Raw genomic sequence first — 12836 nt, forward strand, 5'->3', positions numbered from 1 at the left:
TTTTGCACTGGTCATTTGGTGACACTTGCTGTAACCACCAGAGTCTGCTCATTATCTCTGGGACTCTGTGGATCATTAAGAATCAATGTCACCTCATCTTCCCTTTCCTGCCTTATCTGCAGGTGTTTCTCAGCCCTTTCGACTTCTCTTCCACACAGAACTTAGGTTATTTTTTTCTTAAAGCTTGGTGCTGCTGTTTTCTTGAGTGCTTGAACATCTCTATTAACTCTCATGTAGGCAGCTTGAATGGTTAATTTCTATTAATTTTTAAAGAGTAAAATTTTCAACCCCAACATCATTTCTCTAAGAGTAATTTTTTTACAGTTTCACTGAACCACCTATTCATGTAACAACTATTAATAAAAGACAGCAAACCAAGAGCAAATGAAACTTTTCAAATTATCTTAAAAATATAGGCAAACATCATTTTCTGTAGCAACTGACAAGGCCTAAATGTTCTTGGATAAACTCAATCATTAAAACTACAACCACAAATGGCTTAAATCTATGCTCTATCATAAGTACTCATATTTCTATTTAATTTTATGTTGTGTTGGGGGGAAATAACCTTTTGGCAAAATATCTATCACAGAATACTATGAACAAACCCTCCACAGGAAAAATTTGTTGATACTACTAAAAGTCCCAAGATATTTTAAAGAAGAAAATAGAGACTTTTCTCTAATTTGCTAAGGTAAAAGTTCCCATTTGGATCAGAAACGTGATTCATGTTTCTTTAATATATGATCATATGGGAATAAACTGTTTGGAGCTCTAAACTTCTAAATGAATACAAAGCAGTAAAAAGGCAATGACCTACTACTGTGATTTCATGATTTAATGCTTTTAAATTGGGTGGCAGCATAATTTTTGAAAGAGCTTTTTATGTTACTCCTGTGTTTTGGTTAATTTTGTACTCCAACTGCGAATGGCATATGTTCATTTGTGTTACTCCTGCATTCTGTTGGGGCAAATAATGAAGCATTTATAGAAACACAGCCAACTCCTTGAGTGAGGTGCACGTCAAATCAGATTAACTCTGCAAATGCATTGCCCTTTCCATTTATCTTTGTTGGGAGGGGAATCCAAAGAACAGAGTGAGGAACTTTGTTAGAATAACTCACAACATAGTGCTTTTTGCAGTCTTCGGATCTTGATTGCTGTACGGTAGGCAGAGAAACGTACATTATTCAGGTCGGCTGAAATGGAAGAAAGAACAATTTAAAAGTGTGCTTATGATTTGACTTCCGTGGAATGCTAAAAAATGTATTTGCTTACTCTGGATGATGGAAATCATTATGTCTATCTGCAATAAAAAGCTTTCTCCTAAATTTCCCATCTATTTAGGAAAATAATTAAGTGGTGGTTAGTACCCAATGGAGACACATTTCCAAGCAACGCTATGCAGAAAATGTCAAAGTAAGGTGCTTCGGCATGCTAAGTTCTTCAAATGAGGGAGATCAGAATGTCCCCAACAGAGAGGACTTTTTGACCTTCTCCATTCCTTCTGACTCACACGCCTCTTTCTCCCCTGAAGCAAGTCACAGAAAGCAGAATTCCTGTCCTTTGGCAAGCTATGGAAACTAGAAATTTTGTTCTCCAAAGTAAAGGCATAAAACCTAGAAAGGTAAGTCTCTGATCTTCTCTCTCCTTCCCTGAAGACCCTCACAATAGGTGTCCTGACCAATATGTAGAAGAAAAGAATGCCACTCAGAGGCCAAGAAAAATCTGAACAGAGAGACCCCCAAACTTCCATCTCAGTCCATTACCATTAAGTTGGACCCTTCTTTCTAATCACACTTGTACATGGCTGTCATTCTTTATTAGCCTAGGCATAAACATTGAAAGTTTCTATTCCCCAGGGACTTTGGGTCTTCATTTCTCAATACGCTGTGTTATGTAAAACTTTAACTAAATGCATTTGTTTTGCTTTTCTCTAGTGAACCTGTCTGTGTTACAGGAGCATCAGCCACAACCCTTACAACAGATGAGCAAAGGGATCACACCTTCCTGGCCTTATACAGGAAAAGAAGGAAGATGAGGAAAAGGAAGCCCAGTGACTATTAAGACCTCATACACTCCACTCCTGCTCCAGGGGTTCTCCTCCAGGGCACTGTCCCCAAGGACAATTAGTTGTCTGTCCACCAAGCTATCTCACTACTCATAAAGCTGATCTATTCTACACTCTTTCCATTTTATTTGCTTCTTCTGACCTTCTATGAATCTGGTTGAAATGATTCTATGATCAATATTTACATCTTTTAAACAAAGGCTACTCAAATTTCTTCTTTTGCTCCCTAAAGACAGAGAATCAGACACTAGCAGATTTACAGGGAAACTCGTATAACATCAAAATTTGGACCCCTCTCTTCCAGACAAAGCAAACCAGTGGTTTTTCTCTTGCTTATTTGACTTTTGCACTCCATTTCCTACCAAATGAAAGCTCGTGCAAGAAGCCAAATGCTTAAGAGATGTGTATGTACTTGTTGAAGTGGGAATGGGAGGATCAGGATGCTTGGTCCCTCCAGCATCGTCTTAGTTCCTCAAAGAGAAACTTTAAAAATCACTGGACCAACCTGAAGGAAACAGGACAAGTGATCGACTGAAATCCACAGTTTATAGGAAACAGGACAAGTGATCGATTGAAATCCATAGTTTATAGCAATTAAAACAAGAGCATCTAATGTGTTTTCTTCCGTTTTTTAATATTAAAATGAATCTAGCTGTTCATGACTTAAGCAAAATAAAATTGGGTAAGCTAATTTGATAAAATCTGCTAAATAAAAAGAGAGCTAAAAGCAAATTTAAAGCAGTAGATTGGAGGTTTCTGTTTTGGGAGTCACCAGGTATTGGACCCAGGGATGCTCACCCACTGAGCCACATCCATAGCCCTTTTATTTTAAATATTTTATTTTGAAACAGAGTCTCACTAAGTTGCTTAGGGCCTCACTAAGTTGCTAAAGCTGGCTTTGAACTCATAATCCTCCTGCCGGCCTCCTGAGTAGCTGGAATCACAGGCCTGGGCCACTGTGCCCAGTTGTTTGTTTGCTTGTTTTGCATGCAAAGCCAAAGTTTAAGATGACCCAATACGAGGAAGGTAAAATGTACAATTACATTCCCCCTAGTAAATGTACTCTTACTCTCTTTCAACTAATATGTTCATAATACTTATTTACTGCACTGCCTTTAGAAGTTCAATTGCTTTTCTTTTGTGGGGGCGAATTGGGGAGTGAACCTTGAGGCCCTCTACCAATGAGCTGCATTCTGAGTCCTTATTTTTTGTTTTAAGGCAGGGTCTCTGTAAGTTACCCAGGCTGGCCTCAAACCTGTGAGCCTTCTACCTCTGCAATTGCTAGGATTCCAGGTGTGTGCTGCCTTAAACTGATTTTAAGTGTCAATGACATGATTCTTTTCATATTATATGCCATATAAAGAAAAACTAGTGACTAGTTTCTTTTGAAGAATATACAGTTCTCACCTATTCAGGTTAATTCCTTACTATTAAACAAAATAATACTAACCAAGGGATTGAAAGAGTTCGGTCATTTTAGGATGATCCCAACAGGTCGTCTGTGTTTGATGGCTGGGGGAACAAAAAGAAAAATTCCCAGAATAAGCAAAACACAACAAAATATAATTCACAAATAAAACACACAAACAGAATTTTCCAAAAAATTTTAAACAAACATGCAAAACAATTATTACTCATTAATGGAACATCAATAAGAAATTTCATTTGAGCAACTATAGACATATGAATAGACAAATGAAAAGACATTTGCTTTACCCATGTCAAAAAGAATTTAAACTACATATTAAAACGTAGATATAAAGAATGACTGTCACAAATCCTTTGGCCCCAGGCTTGATCAACCCACAGTCCAGGATAATTCCACTCCAGTTAAGCAGATATAGATTCTCATTCAGAACAAATCCTCTGACAGCAGAACTGCTGTGAAGAATCACTACACTTTAGAAGTCTTCATCAAATTTCTAAAGACTGAGAAATGAAGAGTTTAATTCTGAATAAACCTCCACCTCTCGGTCTATGAGGATCCTTGCTCTTCAACCCGGTCTCTTTCCTCGGAGAAAATCTGCTCTTTCACCCCTTTCTGGGATTCTGGGTTATCCTTGGCATGACACCTCTTTCTTCTTTTGACCTTATGCCGCTCTTCTTAATGCCCCCTTACTTCAGTTTCCCTCAGTAAACAGTGTTATTATTTTTCTACAAATTGAGCCACTTCACTTGGATCCTTATTCTTCACTTTAAAGCACATCTTCAGTTTTGTTTTTTCTGTAAATTCCAAACTAATTCATATATTTGTTGGAAGTCTTTGGGGGAATAAGATAAGGGTAAAACTGGTAAATGTAGTGTTTAAATTAGGTCCCTTAGTGTGTGTGTGTGTGTGTGTGTGTGCGTGTGTGTGTGTGTTAAACAGCTCATAACTTTGATGGGCTAGTGGCCTCGTATTTAAAAATAGCTTACTCTCCTTTATCTAGGTCAGAATAGATTAATAACATTTAATAGTACTCCAAAGACTTCTTAGATGACACTCAATTCTGTTTAGTAAGCTAAGTGAAATAGCACACTACACAAGAAAGATGACACTAAAATATTCATAAAAGCAAATTTAAGAAAAAAAAATTTTTTTAAATCTATACCTACATTTCTCTAAAAACTGTTGGGCAGGAACTCAAGCTTTCTGATCTAAATTCTACCACACATAGTGTGGCCAAGAACTTGGCAGAAATGCAGAATATCAGAAAGAACATCCTCTCTACCATCAACAAGAATTAAAGGACAATTTGCTAAAAATGTAGCGTTAATCCAATATGCCACCATGGGCTCCTGGTCTCAGCCTACCAAGATTCAGTGCGTAACTTCTCTTGTGTTTTGAGTGATTTCAATCCCCATGACAACACTACTCCACAGAGACACACATCCCACCATGAGAGAAGGAACCACGGCTCAAGGACCAAACCAAAGGTCTCATTAAAGCAGGGCCAGACTTTATAGATCACAAATAAAAGGATGCTCCCTCTAGAATCCCAGGTGTGCAGCTTCACCTCACACAACCCTTGTGGAGCCATGAGGGGGAAATACTACCATCGGGTCAGCAGAGGACCAAGAATTCAAGGCGAACACTCCTTGCTAATGGCTCTCTTGAGTAACGCCACTGTGTACCAGGAGCTGAGGGAACACACACACACATTTGGCAAACAGATGGAGACAGGGAACCGGCATCTCCTTTCGTGAATTCAATACCAGTTGATTCATTAGGCAGAACTGCCAATGCTGAAAATAAATACAGCTTCTGGTTGCAAGAGTAAAACTGCAGCTTACAAAATAACAGTTAAAAAAAAAGAAAAACTAGTAGATGCTGTTGGCTGCTAGGTTTCTTTTTTAAGAGGGAAGAGGGGGTTAGAACAAAACCCACAATGAACCTACAGGCTCAAAGTATTTGAATAACTGCAGATTGTTCGGCAACTCTTGCCAAAATGCTTCCAATTTCTCCCAGAGTAGGCAACCAAAACAGAATCAAAGTAGCACCCCCAACCCCCCAAATAACAACAGCCAAGCTTCCAGCTAATCTCAAATATGAGATGGGAGTGGAGCTTAATATTGGGCAGTTTGATAAACTAGCATATAAAATTATAGATTTGTTACTAAAAATCTTATTAAAAGGCAATAGGCACAGGAATCAGTCCAAGAAAAAAATGAAAAATTAAACAAAGCAGTTAAATCTAACAAAGCAGTTAAGTCCAAAATCTATGAAGCAAACAATAGTGAGAATAGCTGACATCCAAGGAGGGTGCCCAGCCATCCCAGTTTTGCCTTTGTAGTGACAGACTGCAAAGGCCTTTGATGGGTGCAAAAAATTAGAGGTTATATGTTGTGAGGTGTGCCCCAAAAGCTCATGTATGAGACAATGTAAGAAGTTTAGAGGAGTAATGAGTTATAGAGCCTAAACCCAATTAAAGGCAGGTAGGGTGTGGCTGGAGGAGCTGGGGCATTGGGGCATGGCTTTGCAGTACTTATTTGTATTTGGTGAGTGGAGATATCTCTCTCTCTCTCTCTCTCTCTCTCAGCTTCCTGATTGTTATGTGAGCCACTTGCCTCCACCATAATCTTCCAGGATGAAGACTGCAATCTATGGATTTGAGTACCTCTGAAACTATAAGCCCCCAAATAAAGTTTTCCTCCTCTACAGTTTTTCTGGTTAGGTTCTTTAGTCACAACAGAGAAAAAGCTGACTAAAACAGTATCCTGTAAAGTTTAAATTATCTTTGAGCTATTTTAAACTCTGTAAACTGAAGAAAAGTGATAATAATGCATGTTTTATGTCTATGGATATGTAAATTGTGTCCCTGGAATGCAACTGGCTATTGCTGGGTGGATACAGACTACTTAGTCAGCCTTACATCTTTATGTAAATTCATCTTTGGGTTCCTTATTTGACTCTAGAGCTGTAGTACTTTGTCTTCTCCTTGGAGCTTGCTATAACTTCTGTTTCTCTCTTATTAATGAGTTAAATGTAATATCTGACTCATGCTGTTTATGTGTTTGCATATATTTTGTGAATTATCCTTCAACATCTGTGGCAGACCTTCTTTATACTGGACTATATACAGGAATTACATGTCAGTATCTTGATATGATTATTAAAAGTGCCCCTTTACTCTTAAGTTTCCCAGTTAGGATAATACATAATCCCCACACTTTATGGGCTTCAAAGAAATATCACACGACTAAGATTAATAAACAGGATATGCCTCTACTTGTTATTATTCAGAATAATGTACTCTAAGAAGCCATAGAAAGTAAAATACAAATAAGACAGCATACAAACAAAACCTCAAAGGCTGCATAATAGAAAGGCCTACAAGAGGCGATGAACCAATAGCAAATCACAGATACTTTTGATCAATTGGGAAGATACTGATTTCTGGGCAAACAACTACTCTGTGAAAGATATTTTTAAAACCCATTAGTTTTCACTAGACTAGTCTTATTTTTTCCCCCTGAAACCTTAGAAGATGATCAGAAGGCATCTTACTTGCCCCCAAACTGACATATAGCTAAATATAGTCATTACTACCTACCTAGTTTTATGCTTATACTGGATTCTGTGAAGTTTGCTATTTATCACTTCATTTCAATTATAAAGATAAAGGCATATCAGAAAAAAAATAAAGGGGAGTGAGTTAATTAAAAAATACAAATGTGAGAAAAAGAACTAGTATATTGTTCGGCAACAAGACAGTGACAGAAACAGCCTTCCTTGTTGACAAGTGAGAGATGACACAGTAGGTCAGAATGCACACAGCTAATTACGGTAATAGTCTAATATTCTAGGGCTCATGTTGTGCTTTTCTATGTAGAAAACTTTTCTTTTTGTTTTTTTTAAAGAGAGAGAGAAAAAAAATTTAATATTTATTATTTTTTAGTTTTCGGCGGACACAACATCTTTGTTTTTATGTGGTGCTGAGGATCGAACCCGGGCGGCACGCATGCCAGGCGAGCACGCTACCGCTTGAGCCACATCCCCAGCCCGAAAACTTTCTACATATAAAATTTTTCTACGTGTAAACACACTCCACAGTAAAATGCCAAGATGTATATGAGAGTCCTCTCCCCATTTTACAGATGAAGGAGACTAGGGCAGGTGCTTATATAATTTGCCCAAGGTTATGTGCAAGTAGTAGAAATGGGATTTGAACACAGATGGTCTGATTATAAGCCTGCTCTCTTGAAATGGAAGTATATTTGCAAAATTAAGGTTTAAAAGTATTTTTTGATGAATCTATCCAAATGTGAACCCACAGTCCATCATTATAATCATTACAAACAACCTCATCTTCTTGCTTCTCTCTCAGCCATGGCAAATCCCAGGCCTGGATCTACTAAATTACTTGCCTTTTCTGAACCTAAGCAGCTGTGGATGAATATAACCAAAGAAAATTACTCAGACTGATTTTACTTTAAATATTTGATTCAAATCTCAAATGTCCAACTTCTTGATAATTGCACTACATTCCCTAATAAACTTGCTTTCTTAGAGTCTAAGTAATTTCCAAGTAAAGCCTTCTTTCCCATACCAAAACTGATTTTCCCTCCCTGTTTTAGTATCATTTGACCTTACCCCACACTTCATTGAAAAACTAAAAACCACTAGATTAGGACTCCTTCATCTTCCTACTACCACGTCAGTAATCTTCTCTCCATCTGTCCATTGGTCTTCCTCTCTCCTGTAACTGAGAAGTATCACTGTCCTATCAATGGCCAGTTCTTCCCAGATCCTTCCTGTAGAACTTTGTGCTACATTATAGAAAAGTAAAGCTATTCTTGACAGAATACAAATTTTGTTAAACTGTCATGTATACACGTAGACACACACACACACACACACACACCCCTCAAAATCACATTTTCCACTAGTTATCACCCCTTTTTCTCTTCTTCACAAACAAAATAAATGATTTGTGAACTGTAAATATGTCCTCGTGTCCCACTCACTACTCAACCCACTTGTGTTTGGCTTCTAAATTGACCCCTCCACCCAAGCCGGTCCCATCAACATTATCAAAGAGCTCCAGGGTGAGACCTCAGTGGAACGGCTGCTACCCAGAAATGAGGCGAGAAACTTCCCAAGTTAGATAGTATAGTAGGTGACAGGTGCTTTTAAAAGAAATAGAAAAATGAAGTTAACTTTGAAAACATCCACTTTACATAATGCCTAAAAAGTTATATCTAGGAATTAAGCAAGGGTTTCTAACTAATCAATTCTGCATTCAGAATTACTATTTATATTATATATATAATATAAATAGTAAAAGCAAATTTTGGTGACATTTATTTGAATAATCTCTTCTTAAAGATCTAAGAGGTGATTTACTTATCTTCAGCTCAAAAACCCTCAATCTTTGTTTCACTTCATACCAAATTAAAGAAGAAAATGAAGTACCCCTTGGGTAATGTCAGTCCTCACCCATCTGTGTGTGGGCTGTGGGGTGTTGGGGAGATGCCAGGGGTGGGGGAAGGAGATGAGGAAGCTTTGTGTCAAGTAACTTACAGGGTCTTCAGGTTATAGGCAACTTCTAAAACACCCCCCAAACACTTTTGACTGTCCTCCACACTTTTAAAGCCAGGAAATCTCAGATAGTATTTTGGAGACATAGGAGTACATTTAAGGAAAAACAAAAAAGTCTGAATATCAACATTTGAAGGAGGAAAAGAGCACTTTGTTCAAAATTCAGATAAAATACATGAGCTATCCAGGAATAGTGGTGCACTCCTGTAGTCCCAGCACTTGGGAGGCTGAGGCAGAAGGATTGCTTGCGCCTAGGATTTCAAGGCCAACCTGGACAACATAATTAGACCTTGTCTCAAAAAAAAAAAAAAAAAAAAAAAAAATCTTGCTTGATAGTAAAACACTATGAAGGTATAACATCTTCCCTAAAAAGTGCCATTATCTCCTCATGATAATGAAGACACACAGAATGAAAAAACAAAGTATAAGAAACAATTGGGAGTAGGTCCAAATACACAAGCATGTACAGGGCTGTAAGAAATAGGCTACAGTACATACAAAAATACAGAAAGTCAAATATTGTAAACATGGTTGTAGAACATTGTTTCAAAACAATAAGACCAATTTTTTGTATGTTTGTTTTTAAATAGAGTGATAGAATTAATTACCTAATTTGACATGCCTAGGTGTGAGGGATAGGTACTTGTCTCTAGGGCACTGGATGACTGTCTAAAAGTATAAACATGCACATACTTAATAAACAAAAAGGAGCCCCTACCTCTGAGGGGCTACTTGGACCTAGAACCTATTGAGAACATTATCCCCCGCACCCAGCTCCACCACCATTTTCTGATGCTCAGACTGGGAAGGCTGAGACCTTCCTCAAGAGACCTGCAGGTCAACTGTGAATGCACAGGTGTTGGGGAGTCTTGTATGCCCCTGTCTTCCCCGAGGGTGCCAACACCAGGGTTATGTTCATACCAGAATTAAATCTGTCCTTGTATCCTTTTGGTTTGCTTTTTTTTTTTTTTGCAATTATAATGTGCACTTTTAAAAAAATTATACTTTTATCTCTTTCATTTATACACATTTTTAAAATTAGGGGTTAATTTAATTTTTTATACAGTTACATGAAACTTTTATTTTATTATTTTACTTTATAATCAGCACAGAAAAAGATATTTTATTCATTTTAATTTTGTAACCATCAGTCTGTACTCTTGTTAATTTTAGTAACAGTGTAAAACATGTAATCTTTACAAACTGAAGTTTAGCTATGTTTTTTCTTGTCTTCATGATCCCATTGGCAATCCTCCTCATGTGGCAGGCCTTTATTTGCTGCATCCCTGATCCTAAAATCAAACTGTATAGGAAGGATGATGGTGTTATTAGAATAAAATATTCCTAAGTAATTTAGAAGATTCCAAGCCAACATTCCACTACTTGGCCCCAGCCATGTACAGATAAATGACAGGAAAGAGAGTGCTCTCTTTTGACCAGTACTTTTGATCTGACTTCCTCTTTGAGTGGGTTAGTAAACTGTTTGTGTCAGTACTATCTTTTGAAGACAATGTCAACTCCACCTGAATAATCTCAATAACCCAGGACACCGGTAAACATACTAGAAAGCTCCCAGGGATGGTTTGTTGATTGCCAGCTGCTGCCAGGCAGGCTGTGCGCTGTTTGGTTTCCTAGCTGGCCAAGGTATGCTCATTTGTCTAAAGTTGCCTCCAAGTGCAAGAGAAGTTTAGTGATCCCCAGGTGCTTACATTCTTTCACAAGGCAATTTCGTTCTTACCTCCTCATCAGCAGAGTTGGCCTCATGAGTTTTAAATATTTATTTTCAATAAAGACAGAGTCACAGACCATTTCTTAGGAAAACAGACTCTCCAGTACATTTTCCTATATTCTATTTCATTTATTTATAATTAAAACCCCAAACACAAGCTCCACAGTTGCAAAGAAATTCTCAATGTGTCCCAAGAGTTCTCCACTTTAAAAAAATCTCAAACCAAAAGGACACTATCCCTTCTCTTGACAAGGAGGAAGAAAAATGAAGACTGCTATGATAAGTCTTTCAGAGAAAAATGTATTTATTTTTCATTGTTAATTATACTTTTGTTGCACATTTTGTTCTGGGAAAAGTTTTCCATAACCTTTAAAGATAAAATTCCCTTTAGTGTTTTTTGCTGTTGTGGTACACATGTATCTTTACTGGCATTGACTTTCATGTTAGGCAGGATAAACTTGAGTTTCCCGTTTGGAGCTGTCTTCTCTCTCCTTATTTAGGGAATGACTATTCCACCTATATTGTCTAAGCTGGGGCCAGAATTCTTCCATAAAACACTCATTAATTCTTTCCTCTACATAACACATGTAGTTTTACCAAGACAAACATATGTAGTATAGGCAAATGACACATAAGTTTACTGGAAGGAAAAAAACTACCCGCTCCCCAAGATTTAATTTACAACTATAAACTTCTTTGTTCTTTCCTTCCCCACCCCCAAAAATCTACAGGATTAAGACAGAAAGAAGGGTGCCTTGGGAAGTAAGAAGCAGATCTAAAAGAAGTTGGCAGGATTATCAATAATGAGCATAAGAATAGAAAAAAAAAAACATAAAAGGAAATGTAGTAAAAAGAGGAATTTTTTTTTGCAGGGTGGGGGGTGGGGTACCAGAGATTGAACCCAGGGGTGCTTCACCACTGAGCCACATCTCAAGCCCTTTTTTATATTTTATTTTAGAAACAGGGTCTTGCTGAGTTGCTAAGTCTGGTTTTGAACTCGATCCTCCTGCCTCACTCTCCCAAGCTGCTGGGATTACAGGTATGTGCCACTTTGCCCAGGCAAGAGGAAAATTCTGACTTAGAACTACTCAAAGGGGAAGTCAGAACAAGGGAAAGAAACACAAGATCATGATGCTTACAGGTAGGATCAATTCATTCTGGCTAATGCCTTATGCTTTTGTAATGCCAGCTTTAGGGAATGTGATGTGTGTGGCCTATGTAATTGCAGGTTAGTAAAGTGTTCATGTCAAAACTGAATATGAGATTGTCAGCTGCACTTAGAGTTCTATAAAGAATTAACGTCTGCACTGCAGATGCCATTAGGGAAATGGAGCTCTCGAACTGTCAAACTGTGTCAGGGAAGCCCAGTCACAGGAGTAGGACAATCATTTGTACCAAGTCTAAGACTCACTGAAAAGTAAAGCATTTGGGGTTTGGAGAAGATACCGTGGGGAGGAAAGGAGAACCATCCTTCCTACACCCTACTCAACAGGCTCAATCACCAACAGGCTGGATGTACAGATCACCAGCTAGGTGGCAAGACCCAGGGCTTTGTTGACATCTTACAAACAGAATTCTACTTGGTGGCAGAAGTCTCCTTGCCTAGGGAATGGAGAGGGCTATACTACACGATTCATCTCCCCACCTCAGAACTCCTTTAAGGTCTTACGGGCAGGACTGTAGAGAGCAATACTTTCTTATCTCTAGAAAAGCACCCCAATCCACCACAAGACCACTGTATGAAATTTTCTTAAATATACACAATAGAGATTAGCCTGTGGAAAGGCCCTCACAAAGACAGAGTGACACTGGAAAAGGCTGGGATATCAGAGAAAGTAATGGCTCTGTCCTCAAACAGCTGTACACAGTGGGTACGTAATAAATGATAACCAGTGTACAGCAAGAAAGAAAAGATGTTTGCTCATATTTTCTTCACTGTTCTTCTCATTCCTAAACATAATCTTTCCCTAGTCAAATTTTCTATGTAATTAAAAATTTCAGAATATAGGGGACAG

At 38.0% G+C, this 12836-nt stretch overlaps 1 protein-coding gene across 5 annotated transcripts in view; it reads right to left on the bottom strand.

Moving 5' to 3' along the window:
- The window catches only part of Utrn (utrophin), a 515075-nt gene that overhangs the window by 72147 nt on the left and 430092 nt on the right, over positions 1-12836 (bottom strand). For all 5 annotated transcript variants that reach the window (XM_071612949.1, XM_071612948.1, XM_071612950.1 and 2 more), the window contains 2 exons: positions 3522-3583; positions 1125-1199 (listed from right to left, as the gene is read on the bottom strand). In XM_071612949.1, coding sequence (XP_071469050.1) covers positions 1125-1199; positions 3522-3583 — 137 coding nt within the window. The remainder of the gene's footprint in view (positions 1-1124; positions 1200-3521; positions 3584-12836) is intronic.

This window comes from Marmota flaviventris, chromosome 6 (genome assembly GCF_047511675.1).
Source record: "Marmota flaviventris isolate mMarFla1 chromosome 6, mMarFla1.hap1, whole genome shotgun sequence".
Classification (NCBI taxonomy): domain Eukaryota; kingdom Metazoa; phylum Chordata; class Mammalia; order Rodentia; family Sciuridae; genus Marmota; species Marmota flaviventris.